Source organism: Microplitis mediator, chromosome 6 (assembly GCF_029852145.1).
Source record: "Microplitis mediator isolate UGA2020A chromosome 6, iyMicMedi2.1, whole genome shotgun sequence".
NCBI lineage: Eukaryota > Metazoa > Arthropoda > Insecta > Hymenoptera > Braconidae > Microplitis > Microplitis mediator.
The window spans coordinates 19086854-19105383 of record NC_079974.1 but is presented as its reverse complement, the minus strand read 5'-3'; the positions used below and the strand labels follow the sequence as shown (position 1 = coordinate 19105383).

Sequence of the window (18530 nt, the reverse complement as noted above, 5' to 3'; positions counted from 1 at the left end):
TTTTTATTATTTCCTTATTTGTTTCGTTTTTGGCCCAGGATTACTCTAAATTGCAGGGTAAATTTTATCAAGAATTTTTCTCCGTGTATAGTATACACTGTATAATTTTAGTTTTCAGCAAAACTTTTTTTTTATAGCCACTCATAATTTTTAAAGAAAATTTTTTGAGTATCGCTATAAATTTCATGTTTTGTTATTTATTTAATTTATCAATATTTTTACTCAGAAAAAATAATTAAGATCTAAAATAATTTAGATCCTTGGATCTAAAATTTTTTATTTTTTTTTAAAAATCCCGTAATTTCTTTTAAAATCAAAATTTTTAATTCTCAGTAAAATTTGATTTTTTTGTATAGATCATAGCAATTTAAAATTAGATCACATAAGTCTAAATAAAAGCATAATTTCGGTTGCCGTAAATTAAATTATTTCTTCCCAAGAACGGTAATAGAAAAATTAATATACTGAATTTAGATGATCCAGAAGTTAGCAGACAATTTTTGGATTTTTTTTTCACCAAATCAATTGCAAAAAAAAAAAACTAAAAAATGCACATGTAGAAAGTAAAAAAATCTACAAGTGCAATTTTTCAAAATATTTTTTTCTTATAATTTATCATTTTTTTAAATTCCAAAAATTATTTGACGTTTGCTAACTTCAGTAACATGAATTAAGCCGTCTAATAATTTTTTGATTTATTTCAAAACGATAAATACATGTGTATATTTTTAGTTTTTTTTTTTTTTGTAATTAATCAGATGAAAAAAAAAAAATTGTTGTCTGCTACTCCAGGATCATAAAAATTCTAACTGATCAATTTATGCAATAACATCTTCGTAATATAAACAATCTCTTTATAAATTGAAATTTTCCATCTAATATTAAAACCAGAGTAAATATGTCGGAACTTGAATACACAAAAGTTAACTTTCAACCTCCACAGCTATTAAATTGTTAGGTCTACAGCTCGTTTTCCGATAAGTTCACGATATGTAAACTATTTTTAGAACTCACACAAAGAACTTATTTAAGAAATGAAAAATAAAAAAATAATCATGAATGAATGAGATAACAAGTTTGTCATCTCATAATAAATATTAATTAATAATATTAATAATAAAAAAAAAATTAATAACAATATCAATAATATATGATTCCGAAGTTAGCAGAGTTAAAAATTTTTCAATTTTTGTTTCAACGACTTAATTTTAAAAAACAATAAATATAAAAATATGCACATGTAGAAAATTCAATAAACTACAGGTGCAATTTTTTTAAATATTTTTTTTTTTTATGATTTACTGATTTAAAAAAAAATCCAAAAATTATTGGACGTCGGCTAACTTCAGTATCACAATAATATTTACATTAATAACGATCCTGAAGTTAGCAGACAGTTGCAAATTTTCGGACTTTTTTTTCAATAAATAAATTACAAAAAAAAAAAACTAAAAATATACACATGTAGAAAATTGAATAAACTATAGGTGCAATTTTTCAAAATATTTTTTTTTTAATATTTAATCGTTTTTAAAAAAATTCAAAAACTGTCAGACGTCTGCTAACTTCAGTATCATATATTAATATTATTATTTAAATAAGATATGACAATGAAGATGATATAAAATAATCTAGTAGAAACTGCTATGAGCAATATTTCTCCTAGTATAGTATATTGTGCGACATAGTTAAATCATTTAAAGACGATTGAGACGATACGAGGGCAACAGCGTAATATTGCAGCCCCCGCACGTTCACTAAGTTAACATAGCAAAGTATGTATATAACATATACTTGTTGTGCCGAGTTTGGTTGTCGACGATTCCAGCCGCGGATTGATATATACGCTGCTGGTGCCTGACGACCACATTTTTGTCGAGTATACTTCTTATACGTCGACGTTTCTCATTCAGGCGGATTAATATATAACGTGGGTGATATTTAACACGTCGACGTGGAGTGGTCCTGCTTTCACCGTCACTAAGTATTACATTTAAATCTAAGTATTTCTCAAAGAACGAGCATCACTATTTATATTCCCCGCACAACAAATTAATATTCAACATGAAGCTATTATTTATAATAGTTTCAACTATTTTTGCTTGTTCTAATGTTCAGGTAAAGTATTTTTCTTTTTATTTAATTAAATTTTTTTTATGGATTATCATAATTAGTCTGGGGTTTTTATATTTAAATGGGTGCGCGCTTTTGATTTTGAATAGTTGACTTTTTTTGTTACAACTTATTGATTTTTGTGAAATTAATTGATTAGATTAGCGAAGTTGAAGTCCCTTAAGTTGTCGTGTAAATTAGGGGGAACAAAACGAATTATTTGTTGATATATTCTATGTGTTTATAAGGTTTCCTTGTATGTGCAAATAAAAAAAAATTAAAAGATTAATAAAAAAAAAATTGAAATTTGTTACAGGCGTCGACGTACAAAATCACTGACCAAGTTTTCCTAGACATTATGATTGACGATTATCCAATTGGCAGAATAGTAATTGGGTTATTCGGAGATGCTGCTCCAAAGACTGTTAGAAATTTCTTGACAATTGCGACGGAAGGAATCAATGGAAGAACTTATGCAGGATCAAAGTTTCATCGTGTGATCAAGAAATTTATGATACAAGGTAATTTTAATTGAATTAGTGTCAATTTTATTGCTATAAAAGGGGTGACTTTTTAAGGATTAACTTTGCCGTTACATGAAAAAAGATTGAGGTTTTATTTATTATTGAGAATATTATTTTTATAACGAGTTTATTTTTTTTAAATGAATATCGAGTTTTTTTACTGAGTATGCAGGCATTTAAAATTTATGCTGATGATTTTGTAATGAAGTTACGATGATTATTGATCCATTATTTGAATTTATAAGTAATTCGACCACTTTTAATTGCTGTACTATTTTTATAAATTTTAATATAATCGAGTTTATATTTTACGATCCGTAGGCCGTTTTTGAATTTTTTCAAAGCTCGGCATTTTTTCGCGAGGTTTAAAACCAGAAAAAAATAAAAGCTAAAGTTAACTCATGAAACTTTTCGGTATTTTCATGTGGTTTCGGTTCATGTATTATTTGGAGCTTTGAGTGTTGATTATTTTTACAATGAAAAACATCGAACAGTAAACAGAGTAATGCTCAAACAATGAATATCAATAAATGATTTCTATTTATTCTATTACAACAATTAATTTTAAATAAATAAAACAATTTAGACTTCAAACAAGTATTAATTCCAAGGAACTTGTGATCGCGGAAATTATTTAACACGCGACAAAAATTAGGAAAATAGTTTTATTGAAGACTATAATATTTGTCAAGTACGATAAAATCTTTATCACCATAATGTCAACTGTACATAAGATATTTAATAATATTTAAAAATTTTAAAAATATTAACTTCATGGATCTACCAAAGTCTAGACCATGATTTTAATTTATTAAATCATTTATTATTTCTGTTTTACTGTCTGATATAGAATGTAATTTTTACCAACACTTGCAGTATTCAAAACGATCGAATTTCGAGAAAAAATACTGGAAAAATTTATAACATTTTTTTATTAAAACAGCAGAAAATTCCAATAAAATGTAAATAATAGAATTAAAGCTAAAACTCTCTACAGATTTATCGTAGTTTTTTCGATATCTGTTATTTAATATCACTTATCGGAAAAAACGAAAGTCAACTAAAAGCCCCTCGTTTATTCATGAGTGAATGACTTCATCAGATTACTTTTTTTTTTACATTTAAATTAAGAAAAAAAAATTAATCATCAAATCATAAAACTCTCATAAAAAAAATAATAAATCCTTGTCGGAGAGTTACATATCAATTTTCAAAAATGATTTCCAGTCACCTCATTTTATATCTCAATATCAATCATTAATTTTTCTATTTCATTTCCTTGTTATCTCCAATAGTTTTTAATCTAAAATCCACAACCAATCAAATTCCCCTAAATTATTTTGTATAAATTTTTGATCCATCCAAAACCTCAATCGTTTAAATTTAAAGACACTTTCAATCAGTAAATAAAAAATTTATCTCAATAGATTATATATTTAATCGTGCCTTTAATTATTAACATCTTCTCATACGATTTAAGGTGGAGATATTGATAAAGGTGACGGGTCAGGATCAATAAGTATCTACGGAAAATACTTCGAAGATGAAGATTCTGGTTACAATCACAACGGACCAGGTTTCGTCAGCATGGCCAACGCAGGAAAGAATACAAACGGCTGTCAATTTTTCATTACAACCGTCGCAACGCCATGGCTTGACGGTGTTCATACTGTTTTCGGAAAGGTATACTCACTCCATTTACTTACTCACTCCTAAACTAAACAACTAATCTAATAACTAAAAAAATTTATTAACCAACCCGCAGGTTATTGAGGGTCAAGATGTACTTTTTAAAATAGAGCAGACCAAAACAGACGTGAATGATGCGCCAGTATCACCAGTCGTTATTCTCAAGAGCGGAAAACTTCCCGTAACTGCTCCATTTTTCATCTCCGATGATCCCTACGAGTAAAAAAAAATTACATTACAATACAATACTATAACTCACTAATATAATTTTTATCTAAAATTACAATTAATAAATAAAGTATAATTATAAGTAAAGTAGTAGCCAGTGTAGAAATAGTTAAAAATTTGACGCTGTAATTGATGCTTGTAAAAAAAATGATTTTGCTATAATTTTATATAAATCAATTGAAAAGACTTGGAGAAAGTTGTAAAAAAAAGATAAAAAAAAAAACAATGAATGTCAAGGACTACGTGTAGTACTTGTTAGTGGATTACTTATATCATTATATGTTGGTTGACCTAGATATTTAAATCCCTAGACAACATGATGGTCTTCATCCATGTAAATTATTTTTATTACGTGAGCAAGTAACAGCTAAGTGACATTAACATTACTATTGTACTTCAAAATACGTTTATAGATCTATTAGCATCCGTAAATTGTAAAATCGGTTACGATTTAAAGCCACTAGGTCACTTGTAAATTAGACTATCCGAATAATATTTCAATGGCGACGAATTAGAACCGGTTGGTTCAACAGATAACACACGTACACTACTACTGCAACAACAACTACTACTATTACTGTAGGTCATTTAAATTGATCAATCATAATTTATAAATTATATTAAATTATTATTTACAATTTATTTTAAGTTGATCTATAGATAGAGGTATCAATTTACGAAAATTTTTCACTCCCAATCACATTAAAAATTTATTATCATTGCTCTTTATTATCTATTTTATGTCGTCTCAGTTATTATTGTAACGCTGATTTTTTTTTTTTTTATTTCCCTGTTTAAAAAACTGAATTCGACTGAATTAAAAATTTTAATTCTGTTAAATTCGGTAAGACAGAATTTAAAAAAATTTAAGGATTATTTTCGAATTGAACAGAATAAAAATTTTGAATCTGTTTTTATTCAGTTTAATTCGGAGTCAGAACCAAAAATTTGATAATTGTTTTCGAATTAAACAGAATAAAAATTTTGAATGTTTTTATTCAGTTTAATTCGGAGTCAGAACCAAAAATTTGATTTGTTTTCGAATTAAACGGAATAGAATTATTTAAATTCGTTCCAATTTGGTTTTCCCGCTAAAAAAACAGAATTCTTTTTTAAGTTAGGTACCGAATTAACAGAATTTATCTGAATTATATAGAATTAAAAATTCAATTCTGCTTAATGCGATCGAATTCAGTTGTTTAATCAGGGTTAATTAATAGAGTTAATATTAACACTTAGGTCTACTTGAAAGCCACCTGAAAATTAAATTAATACAAATATATTTATTTAATTTTTCAGAATTATAATAATAAAAATAATAAGTATTAATGATTTTATAAATTTTAATATGAAAGATTAAAAAGTATTTTTAAAATAAAATATAATCAATTAAAAATATTAGTAATTATTTATGGGGTAAATTTATTATACAGAATTTTTTTTTTTTTTTAAGTAAAAATGTAACAGTAATTGATGAGCTCTAGACACCACCGTACTCTTTAATCCTTTTAGAGTAGAAATTTTTTAATGCACCACCGTAAGTAATTTATTTTTATTTCCCTCATTAAAAACTTCGATTGTGGTTTTTAATGAGGAGTTAATTTTAACAATAAGGTAAAGAAAATTTATTAAAATTAATTTGAAATTTTATAGTGCTTGGGCATGGATCAAAGCGACTTTCATTCCATTATCATTCAGTTTTTCAATTCTTGGATTTTTCCACTGGGTAATGAAACAATTAGACTCGTCTTGCATCTCATTACAAGAAGCTGAGAAAATGTATAAACAAGATTAATTATAATTACATTTGTCACAAACAATTAATTGATAATATTTATACAATCATCTTTAACTCATTGTAAAAATAAAAACGTATTGACAATCATTTAAATAAAAATAAATGTTTAATATTTTTTCATTTTTCCCAGGAAACCAGAGTTTCAGCTCGGAAATTTAAATTAAACTTTTGACATCCCGATCACGTACAGTAGATATAAAAAATTTGAGCTCAACTTTTTAGCTCTGATATGTAAAACATCATATAAATATGACGTAAAATTGAAGCTGCTATTTGACGTCAAGTTTATATGTAATTTTACGATGAAAGAGCGAAAGATTGAAGTGAAATTTTTTATGTGGACTACAACTTATCGGATGTCAAATGTTTCATTTCTCATCAGAGTCAATTCTTGCTCCTTCATTTTTTTTTAATCTCACGTGTACGTGAAATATCTGCTCTAATTTTATCAATTCTCCATAAATTTTGTCAGATGTCAAGTTCAATGCCAACTTTTGTGTCATCAACCTTCTCTGAAGGTTACCATCAACTTATGGAAATGACAATTTTTTGCAGTCAACTTGGCGACAACTTTCAGCTTTTGTAACTCTTGACCACAATTTGTTGCCAACTTTCTCGCAAAGTTGGCGCCAATCAACTGCCGCAACCTGCCGCCAACTTTTTGAGAAAATTGCCATCAATTTATGGAGATGCCAATAACTTGACGTCAAGTTGCTGCAGAAACTCACCAGCTTGCTGCCAACTTGGCAGCCAGGGCCGTCCTTGTCGTTATCAATTGATAACAAGTTAGAAATCTACGTAAATTTATGAAAAATGATTAATTCACAATTACATATATATTTTAATTTAATTAACTAATATTATATAAAAGTCATATATATAATTTATATAAAATTTTATTTAAAAAATGTATGAGCCACAGGTTTTTATATTGACTTTATCAAAATCAATCGTACGAAAATTTAAATTTTAAAAAATATGACTTGTTGCGTGACGGTAAAGTTGCTGACTTTAAATATTAAAAACTTTAATTTCTTCTTTGTCAACTATTAATTATTATCATTATTATTATTATTGTTTTATTTTTCACTGTCATTCGTAAAGCCTACGCGTGTATTCATTAAATGTTAAAATGTTTTAGTTTTCAGTTGTCACCGGTTGACCGTGAGTGGCTGGTCGCGTAATTATCATAATTATTAAAGTTACATATATATGTATATAGATATTTATTTATCTAGAAAAGTGGTCTTACATAATTTATAAATATTACACAATATTAAATATATACAAATTATTGAATTTGTTTACTGTATAGTCGATAATTTAAAACGATTTTTAAACGCGGATTCATAACCAATATGATGCCGGGTTTAAATACTTACACGTCTTATTATCAGTGACTTTTACTTGTGACTTAAAATAATAATACGCAATATTAAAATCTTAAAAAATGTGAAAAAATAAGTTGATAAATAGTGAACTGACTAATTAAAAATAATTAATGATAATCAAGTGATTTTATTTTTTAAGTCAACATTTTTTGAAAATTAGTTTTGGTTGAGAGGACGGGAAGTTAAAATATGTTTGAAGGTGATAATTATATTTAATAAGGTAAATATTGATTGTTTATGATGTTCAATGTGCAAACCTGATATTTAATAGTATATATATTTATATTATGTCAGCTGACTCGTGTATAAGTAATCGATCCAACAAAAGAGTTGACAAAATTTGTTTGTTTTTAAATTTATGGATTTTAAAATTAAAAATTTTTTCTTGGCTGCACAAAATTTTTTTTGATGAGTATTTAAATTTAAAATTAATTTTGGTATATATTATTTTGAAATGTCAGAAAAATATTTGAATAAATTGATATTTAAATTTTTATTATGGTGACAGTGACATCAGGAAACTCAAACTTTTTATATTTAAGTAAATCGATTTTTAAATACTAAAAAATCATGCCAATAAAGTTAGAAGACATTTAACAATATTTGGATTTTTTTTAACAAAAAAAAAAATATTTTGAAAAATTGCACGTATAGTTTAGTAAATTTTCTACATGTGCACTTCTTTAGAAATATATTTTTTTTATCATTTATCTATTAAAAAAAATTTATTTAAATTTCAAATGTCTGCTAACTTTACTGTCATTAGAAAAACATTTCAAAATTAATGCGAATGACAAAAATTTTTATTTGAATATTTAAAAAATTTATTTATGAGTTACTTGTTTATAAACACAAAAGATTTCAGATGTCTATTACTTTTAGGATAATTATTTATTTATTTTTAATTAATTAATACAAAAATTTATTTTACACCAAAAAAAGTACACCTGACAATTTTTTATTGTAAACAAATTATTCACTATTTTAAATATCAAACTTTAAAAAATTTAAATTTAGATTTTTTATTTTGACTGAATGTGTTTTTCAAAAAATTAATGAACTATCGAATTTACACTGCATTCAATATCATTATTAATAATTTAAATAATTACATTCACAATTTAATTATTTAAATTAAAAATACGAACATTAAGATTTTAAAAACTTGGTGTAAATTTTTCATGATCCTGCAGTTAGCAGACATCTGACAATTTCCGTATTTTTTTTCAACAATTTAATTTAAAAAAAAAAATAGAAAATTAAAAATATGCACATGTAGAAAATTTAAAAAACCACAGCTGCAATTTTTTTAAATATTTTTTTTCTCTAAATTTATCATTTTTATAAAAATTCAAAAATTATTAGACGTCGTCTAATTTCGGTATTATATTTTTTTTATTAATAATAAATTTATTATTTAAAAATTTGAAAAAATTTTAAGTTTTTTGTTGCATTTATTACTCTAATTTTAATTCCATTCAACATAACATATATATACATATATATCTATATATATACAATATTGAAAAATAAAATAAATCATTAGCGTACACAGTAAAAAATAATTCTTATCATTTTCCAATTGTTATTTTTGATATATCATCGATATTGTATCAACTTATATTTTATTTCCCTGTCATAGCGATAGTGTTCACACAAGACTAATCAAACACGTATACATATATATATATATATATATATATATATATATATCGTGCATATACTTATATTATTCTTTTCAATAGTCACCAAGTAAAGTATGCAGATACTTCCTGCATGAGTGATTAAATGCAGCGCATATAAACATGCAATGAAAGATAATTAACTGTAAAAGAACATAAAATTAGTAATAAACTGATAAAAAATAAAACTGCTAAAGAAACAGGGTCATAAAAATAATTCACACAAATATGAGTAACTTTTAAATTAAATGATGAACTAATATTATTTGTTGTCATAAGATAAAGATAATTAATATTATTTATTATAAGCTTATAACACAAGTTAATTGTGTCATACAACGCAGAGAGGGACGAGATTCACGCACTTTTAAATTAAGTCAGTACTTCATCCCTCGCGTGTCTCACGCAATGCAGACATACGTTTTTTTTAATTTGTTGTTACTGTTGTTTTTTTTTTTTTTTAATATTATTATCTTGCAGACACTGGTGCGGCCTTCTTCACTAAGTTAATGGGTGTGACGCCATTAAATTATTAACAAATCTCTTATGAGATAATTGTCAGTAAAATATAAATAATTTACGTTCAAATAAATACAAGAGTTTATCATGATCCTGAAGATTACAGACAATTAACAATTCCTGGATTTTATTTTTCAACAAATCAATTACAAAAAAAACAGAATAAAAAAAATAAAAATATACACATGTAGAAAATTTAAAAAACTGTAAGTGCAATTTTTTTAAATATTTTTTTTATTACAATTTATCGTTTTGAAAAACTCCAAAAATTATTAGATGTCGGCTAACTTCAGTATCATGAGTTCATCAACAATAGATCGAAAGTCAAGAGATTAAAATTGTTTTCACTCGACTTTCTTTTTATTTATTTATTTTTAATAATAATAATTCAAAAATAAATTTTTTCTTTTAAGTTATTAAATTTATCGATGTCATTCCACTGCGGTTTTGTTCCTGACTTGCAGTGGTTTAAATGTAACTGTATACATATGTATAGACAGGAATTTCGGACGATCGATCGTATCCTACATATCATTGTTTATATTCCACCCATCCGACACATGATCCTGTTGGTCAAACAAGTTTCCTTTGCCATAATCAAAATTAATCACTTTCAAACAATCAAATCAATCGTAAATGCTCTTTTACAGTTTAATTTAAAATATATTTTGTTACACTGAGAAAATATATTTTTATTACACGAAACTAAATAAATGATCAACAATAAAAATTTTGAACAATCATTTTTTTATATTCATAACCGCTACAGTTCTAATTACTCTTTACAAAATTCTAATAGAATTTTTTAATCCATAGATCGTAAATTTAAAAATTTTACTATTAATTGTAAAAAATTATAAAGTATACAAAAATTAATATTTGACATAAATAAGTGATACTCAATATGACCTACAAATTTTTTTTACATAGCGAATTAAATTTATTAATTAATTAATTTTTTCAAAACTTGTTTACTTGTTATTAATACATTCAAATGTATACTGTTTTATTTAAACTCATCTTGCATTCCGATACCTCGTATTTAAACTTAAGAGAGTCTAGTACAATTGTCCAAGTGTCCCCTTAGTAAGACAATACTCTTTTCTTTTCATCCAACTTTACTTATATCTCATTTAAATTCATTCCGTCATGATTTCTAATCTTACAAGTCCAACTGTTGAAAAAAAAATATATTTATAAATAAATTTAAATACTTTATTTTTATTTATTTAACGCTTTTCACAATTTACAAAATTTTATAATATTCATTCGCGTTATCAATGCAAATAACAACAAAAAAAACAAAAAATAAACATGAACAATCATACAGTTTAATTATTGGACTCAGTTTACTCTATTTTCTATTTCCGCTCGAATTTCATTCTTGAATGCATTTAGAGATCCACCAAAAAATTTAAGGTTTTTGAGTAGTCATGTAGATAAAATCAGTTCCAAAAAGATTTCAAAAAGTTTTGACATGTGGAACTTATAAACTTTAGAAAGATTAGAACTTCGAATGGAACTTTTTTAATTTCCATAGTAAAAAAAAAAATATCTAGGATTTCTTATGAGCGAATTTTGAGTAAAACAAGAACGTTTTGAAAACTGTTTTACTACATTTTACTCTCGTTCCAAAAAAGTTCCCACTCGAAACCAATAGCCCCATAAAAATAAAAAAAAGTTCATAACAAATTTCAACTTAGAGGTTTTTGAACTTTTTCGAAACGAGGGTAATTCGCTCATATAAAGTCCTGAAAAAACTTTTTTTTTTTACTATAAAAATTACAAAAGTTCAAAAAAAGTTCCACTCAAAATTCTAATCCATCGCAAGTTTAAAAGTTCCGCATATTGAAATTTTTTTTTAATTATTGGAACGAATTTTTTTACGCGGGATGTTCATTAATTAATTCAAAAATTATATTTCTGGGATCGTCTTGTATAAATGACTTATCGGAGTATAGAATTGTACTTTCCCATCATTCAATTCTTAATAAATATGTTTGTAAAATTAATTTAAATTGCTGCAATTATAATCATATTTAATATTAATCCCTTCAATTAAACCGAGTTAAAATGAGTAATATGAACAGATAAAATTAAATTACACTATTAATTTTTGTACCTTATTAACTTTATTAATTCATGTATTGATATAAATTCTTACCCGCAGTAACGAAATCCTATCGACCTTTTTACGTAATCATTTATAATAAATTTGAATACTGCATACATTAAAATTCTTCAATATTTTTTTCATATATATTTATTTTTATTTACAGACCTTGAAAAAAAAAATCCACAAATAAAGAAGGATTTAAAAAAAAATTACAATGGGTCAATATTGGCTTAATGTCGCGATTCTAAGAATCGTCGTACCTGGAACATTTACAGCATGTGAGTAATATATAAAAAATATACCTACGCATAATTAATGAACTTTTTCTTTATCATCAGCTTCATAAGTAAGATTATTAAAATATTAAATGACTATCAGTGAGTCAGAATTTTTTTTCTATCACTAAAAGATGTCATTGTTTAAAAATAGACAATATAATTATTTAATTAATTAATTAATTAAATAATAAATTTAAGTACCGCAAATATAAAATTTAAAATTTGACATTATCAAAATTAGTACGTCCATTTATTTTAAAATTGCTCTGATATTTATGTCGTTGAATTATAAATTCTTACGGATAAAAAGCTTATTAATTAATTAATTTACTGCATAGTAAAATTGTTTTAATTCAACGCTAAAATTACTGTAACGTAACATAATTTATTTATACAGTAAATTCTTGTTGAAATTATTGCCGAGAAATGTAGGACTGGTTATAAGAGTAGGAATAGTAAAGTAGTAAATTGTTTTGTGGGGGAATCCAAAATTAGAGCTCTGTTTAAATGGCAAACAGACATCATTATAATTATTTATTATTGCTGCAAATAGTTATAATTCTATTTTTATTACTAAAATAAATATTTCAAATAAAATATCAATACCGGTACTTATAATTAAAGCAAAAAATAAATAAGCAATTGTATCTAAATATTAATAGACTGTTACGACCCGTCAAGCGGAAAGTATGGAAACGATATGCCGACTGTAAAAATAAATAAAATAACGGAGACAAAATATAATCACTTACGTTATATTTAGATATTATTTATTTTTGGTGATATTCCATAATATCTTGAGTGATTATGAGTAACATTAAAATTATGTAAATTAAAAGGTCAGTGTCACATTTTTAAATAAAGAGAATAAAAAAAATATGTCAGGCGGGAAAGAAAAAATTTTAGATGAGATATCATCTAAATTTATTACATTTCTGTGGTATGAAGAGTTTGAATAATTAACAGATATTCTTAATAATGATAATTAAATAAAGTTAATTAGTGTGTCAGTATCGCCTTAAAATTTCAGTAGCACTTTGCTGATTAGTGATGACATTATAATTTAATTTAATTTAATTTAAACAGCATTTGTTTGAAATAATTTAATTATTTCGTAAAGCTATACACTTACAGTTAGTTTAATTAAGTACTTAATTAAAAGTGAAATAAGTGACTAAGGATAGCTTTTACATTTATATTTTTAATTTTAAGATAATAATTTTAGGGAGTTATTATCTATATCTATACTAATTTGATTGACTGTAGAGATAATTTAAATCACGTGATATATAAAAATATTATGTTTGCTTTATAGATATCATTTGACATGTAATAGATATATGTATACATACTTAATTACTTTTATTTTTTTATAATTAAGGGTACAACTAGTGTGACCGCCTGAAAAAAATATTATTTTTGGGAATTTTTTTAAAGAAAACTATTGTATGGAATATTTTGGTGTTTTAAGGATATATTTGTGGATATATAATAAATATATGATAAAATTTTCGGACTAAAAAATTGAAAATTCACCGAGTTATTCGCAATCTCTCATGGCTCAAAAACAAGTCTCCCCACTGCAGTGACCTTCCGGTGAATGGAATAAAAAAAAACTAAAAAGTTTATTAAACTAGAAGGTATTGCCCGTACCATGACCCTCGATCGAAAAGAAAAACTGAAATTTAACAAAATGGCGGGGTTTTTAAAAAAAGTTTCAAATTTCGCGCGAAAATTTGATGATTTTTGGCCTGGCAAAATTACATTTTCTATTCGATCGGAAAACTGGAGGTTCGTGGTATGAAGAAACATATAAAAGAAGTTGCAATAAGAATCAAATCGATCAGATGATTTGTCTTCGAGTTATAACTGCAGCATTTTTGAAAACTTTAGTTCCGAGAACCGATAAGCGGCTGCACTTCAGATGACTGTAACTCAAAAAAAACTATTTGAGATATGCCTTTGAATTGTATTGTTATTTTTGAAACCATAGACTATCGGAATATGCAAAAAAAAAATTGATTTTTTCAAAATTTCACACTAGTGGTCCTCCTTAATATATATATAATTTTAAATACCAGTTCATTTATTTTTACAATTTATCCATTATTTTTACTGGAAAGAAAACTTTTTTCTTATTTAATTTCAAATTCGTATACTTGAAGAAATAATTTTTTATCATTTATAATATCTCCTTCTTAAATATCGTGACCTTTAGTCAAAAGTTTTGCCATAGTATACATTTCCAGATATATTTGTCTCTCATAATTCATTTAAATTTCTACATATAGTGCATACTACTCAACCTTTCAAAAGTGATCTTTATACTCTAAATGTATACACAAATTTCTTTTAAGAAAAAAACAAGTGTAGAAATAATTTATCGCAAGATATTTAGCCAAGTAATTTCCTTATGACTTGAACGTTTTTACTTAGACCATTTTCTTAACGTCTTGGACATAAATATAGTTATCGAAAAAGCCAAACCAAGTGCCAAGAATATAAAAGCATAATGCAAATCTTCGTAAACTAGTTGTCGATATTGGGCAGATGTCTCAAGAAGTCCTTCGCTTTTAATTTATCCAAAGGATAATATAAATCTTGTTTATCCCAATAATCTATATTTTAATGCTATTTGATCAGCTTTATTTTTTAATATCCAATTTTCGAATCCAAAAAGAAACATAACTATTATAAATTTTATTTCCGGCTACATATAAGTTATATTTAACAGCGGCATATAATTGACGTGTAATAATAGCAATACATGCAGCTGGAGAATTATTTATAACTTGTTCATAGCAATATACTTTTGAATTTGGAATTTTATGTAAATAGAATAATATAATAATAGATGTAAGATAATATGAGATAATTTTTTAAATTATCATTATTGTAATATTTTTTCAAAACAAGCGAAGTTAATTCTCTCACAAATTCCGTTCTATAAACCTCTTAGCAATCAACCCAGTGAACCACAAATAAATCATTTATAATTTACATCCAATCAATTATTAATTCATTCATTATTAATATAATAAGTCAAGCGCATTTATCTTCAATATCGATTTAATTTTCTAAGTAATTTAAATTATTTTTTACTTAACATCCTACGCTATAGCAATTTAGTAATGAAAAGTTTAAATATTTAATAAATGATAATTTAAATAAAAAAATAATCTACTTAAATGTATGCAAGACAATTTATCGAGTAATTAACGAAATTTGTTAGATTAATTTTTCACTTTATATCAATAATTTTTTTTTATTAATTATATTAAACTATGAATTATTTTCTGCCAGGTACAATATGGCGGCCGACAGCACTTTCGCTGATCTACTTAATTATGATGTTGATATCACCATTTATTCCGATACCAACTTCCGAATCGATGAAAAAAGCAACCGGGCATTACTTGAAATCATGTATAGCTCTGACGTTTATAACCGGCATCATACAATTTATTTTCCAAATAATTCTCTTATCAGCGCCATCGATTTGGGAAAAATTCACAGAAAACTGCAGCTTCCTGGAAGAATTATTCCGACATATTGGTCTAGTTCACATGGACCGCGCGACAGTATTCGAAGTATTTTACTGGTTACTTCCGGAAATAGTTACATTACCAATAATGATAACTCTGTACTGTCTGTGCCGTCGATTTACATCGGAAAGTTATCAGCAAGATCCCGAAAATTCGTCAATCCAAGATCAACATTTGCAATCATCATTGACTAAATTTGCCGAAGAACGCAATACTAAAATAATAAACTTCCTCGGAAGAATAGGAACTTACATAGTTCTGGCATCTCTATGTTACACTGCAACCTTATCACCTTCTGTCGAAGGAGGATTTTACTTCCTAGTGTTCTTAGGAGCCGCAACCTGGTGGGCATGCAATCGGGAACTTGTACGAAACTTTGCGATAGTATGCAGGATTGTGATGGTCGTCGTGGTATGTCACATAGTTGTCTTGATGTCTTATCAGAATCAATGGCCGCAAGAATACATTCCAGTTGACAGTCGTTGGTCACGATACTTTTCACTTGAAGCTTATTATAGAACTAATTGTACTGATCCAAGACACACGATATTCACTCGAGAAAATGAAGAATGGATTCAAAATGGATACGCATATGCTCTGAGACTTTTTTGGCTCTACTACATTCTTGCTCTTCAATCACAGTTTCTGTTTAAAGCTCCGGTAAGAAAAAATTAACTGTTCTAATAAATTAATCAATTAAATACTAAATATAAATTAATATTAATTACACTGTAAAAAATTTTTGGTGTGAAAATAGTCCCCGAGGACTTTCACAGTCTGCTCGGTGTGAAATATTAAGCGATGTTCTTTTAACACGGTGTACATTACTACATTATTGGTGTAGATTTTGAAATAAAAATTGAATACTTAATGTCGAAGTAATCGAGAGTTTCAAATAAAGAACTTATGCATTTACACCAGTGGTGTGAACGTTCTAATTAACACTGTAAAATTTAACACCCTGCAACAGGTAACTCACACCGCAGTGTTAAAAAATTAACACCAAATAATTCACACCACACCGCGGTCTAAAAATTTTTACAGTGCATACTGTGAAAAAATTTTGGTGTGCAAATTGTCCCCAAGGACTTTCACCGTCTGCTCGGTGTGAATTTTCGTGGTGTGAAATATCGAGCGGTGTTCTTTTAACACGGTGTAAGTGTTTTCTTTAACACTCTTCGGTTTCTTACCTTAAATATTGTCCAATAATACAGCCTGTAGTAAAAAACTATAAAATAAATGAATTTGGCGTCAAAGTAATCAAGAGTTTTGAATAAAGAACTTATGCATTTACACCAGTGGTGTGAACGTTCTAATTAACACTGCAAAATTAACACTCTGCAACAGGTAACTCACACCAGCAGTGTTAAAAAATTAACACCAAATGATTCACACCACACCGCGGTTTAAAAATTTTTTACAGTGCGCTGTGAAAAACTTTTGGTGTGCAAATGGTCCCCGAGGACTTCACCGTCTGCTCGATGTGAATTTTCGTGGTGTGAAATATCGAGCGGTGTTCTTTTAACACGGTGTAAGTGTTTTCTTTAACACTCTTCGGTTTCTTACCTTAAATATTGTCCAATAATACAGCCTGTAGTAAAAAACTATAAAATAAATGAACTGGGCGTCAAAGTAATTAAGAGTTTTAAATAAAGAACTTATGCATTTACACCAGTGGTGTGAACGTTCTAATTAACATTGCAAAATTTAACACTCTGCAACAGGTAACTCACACCGCAGTGTTAAAAAATGAACACCAAATAATTCACACCGCACCGCGGACTGAAAATTTTTTACAGTATATTCTATTAATACTAACTGTTAATAAAATTAATATTTTATTTATCTTGTGACGCGGCTTACCTCGATGAATCAGAATTTGTCTGATGATAAACCAATAAGGCTAAGCCAGAAATTAAAAAGTCTGGACACTCAAATCACGCGTCATGTGTCTATGAGACGTAAAACGCCTTCGCAAAGATGGCAATCCGCACGTCGAAAGGCTTACGTGAGAATCACTATTACAAATTAATAATAATAATCAAAACAATTCAATAATAATAATAAATGTTTATCTATGAATGATTAATTATAATTTAAATATTAAGCTTCGCTTCTTCGTAACTTAACTGCTAATTTATTCTTAAGTTTATAAATTAATTTCTTATGTGCTTTTTTTTTTATTTCATATCTTTTTACTGCTCTTCGGGAATGTCTTCTATGGTTTTTTTTTGGTTTGCTGTGTTTTAGACACCTACTACAAATACTACAACTCAACCAGATGAAAGAACGCCCGTACGTATACAAGTAGCGATGCTTTATTTATTATTTTTTAAATTTAAATAGTTGATTATAGGTTTTGTAGTATAGTTTATAAAAATAGTTTTATTATTAAAGTAATATACACATATTTAATGTATTTATTTATTTATTTTACGTATATGCATTCTGCTGCAGAATAATAATGCGCATAGTGCTACAAACATTACTGATACGGTGAGAGCTTTTGCTAAATACTATTGTACTAACACTTTTAAATCGTGATAAGCACCCGTATAATAATATTTAAATTGTAAATGCACTGATACTTTTAATTATCACTGAATAGTAGACCCAATACCCAATCACGGTCTAATACCTGATGTTTA

General features: G+C 26.5%; 2 protein-coding genes across 15 annotated transcripts in view; both read left to right on the top strand.

The window, feature by feature from the left end:
- The first annotated feature begins 1783 nt into the window (after nt 1-1783).
- LOC130669488 (peptidyl-prolyl cis-trans isomerase 6-like) lies at nt 1784-6440 on the top strand. 2 transcript variants are annotated; one of them, XR_008990198.1, is made up of 6 exons: nt 1791-2118; nt 2429-2633; nt 4117-4319; nt 4402-4544; nt 6007-6090; nt 6207-6347. XR_008990198.1 is itself a non-coding variant. In XM_057472425.1 (5 exons), the coding sequence occupies exons 1-5, from the start codon at nt 2065-2067 to the stop codon at nt 6346-6348; spliced, it is 747 nt and encodes a 248-aa protein (XP_057328408.1). In that variant the 5' UTR covers nt 1784-2064; the 3' UTR covers nt 6349-6440. The 2 variants fall into 2 exon arrangements, 1 of the variants encoding a protein (XP_057328408.1); XM_057472425.1 differs by lacking the exon at nt 6007-6090 and having other exon boundaries at nt 1784-2118; nt 6207-6440.
- A 1047-nt stretch (nt 6441-7487) lies between these two features.
- LOC130670293 (piezo-type mechanosensitive ion channel component) overlaps nt 7488-18530 on the top strand; it is a 28086-nt gene continuing 17043 nt past the window's right edge. For 7 of the 13 annotated variants that reach the window (XM_057473635.1, XM_057473634.1, XM_057473627.1 and 4 more), the window contains exons 1-6: nt 7488-7962; nt 12223-12337; nt 15641-16542; nt 17759-17890; nt 18133-18177; nt 18340-18378. In XM_057473635.1, coding sequence (XP_057329618.1) covers nt 12274-12337; nt 15641-16542; nt 17759-17890; nt 18133-18177; nt 18340-18378 — 1182 coding nt within the window. In that variant the 5' untranslated portion in view covers nt 7488-7962; nt 12223-12273. Of the gene's footprint in view, nt 7963-9904; nt 10150-12222; nt 12338-15640; nt 16543-17758; nt 17891-18132; nt 18178-18339; nt 18379-18530 lie in introns of all 13 variants that reach the window. The other 6 variants (XM_057473624.1, XM_057473630.1, XM_057473626.1 and 3 more) reach the window with 6 other exon arrangements.

What these genes read in the sequence shown, in the direction of transcription:
- LOC130669488 (XM_057472425.1), top strand. Translation starts at nt 2,065, where the DNA reads ATGAAGCTATTATTTATAATAGTTTCAACTATTTTTGCTTGTTCTAAT. An exon ending in TTGCTTGTTCTAATGTTCAG is followed by an intron (nt 2,119 to 2,428) that starts GTAAAGTATTTT and finishes AATTTGTTACAG; the next exon opens with GCGTCGACGTACAAAATCAC. An exon ending in CAAGAAATTTATGATACAAG is followed by an intron (nt 2,634 to 4,116) that starts GTAATTTTAATT and finishes ATACGATTTAAG; the next exon opens with GTGGAGATATTGATAAAGGT.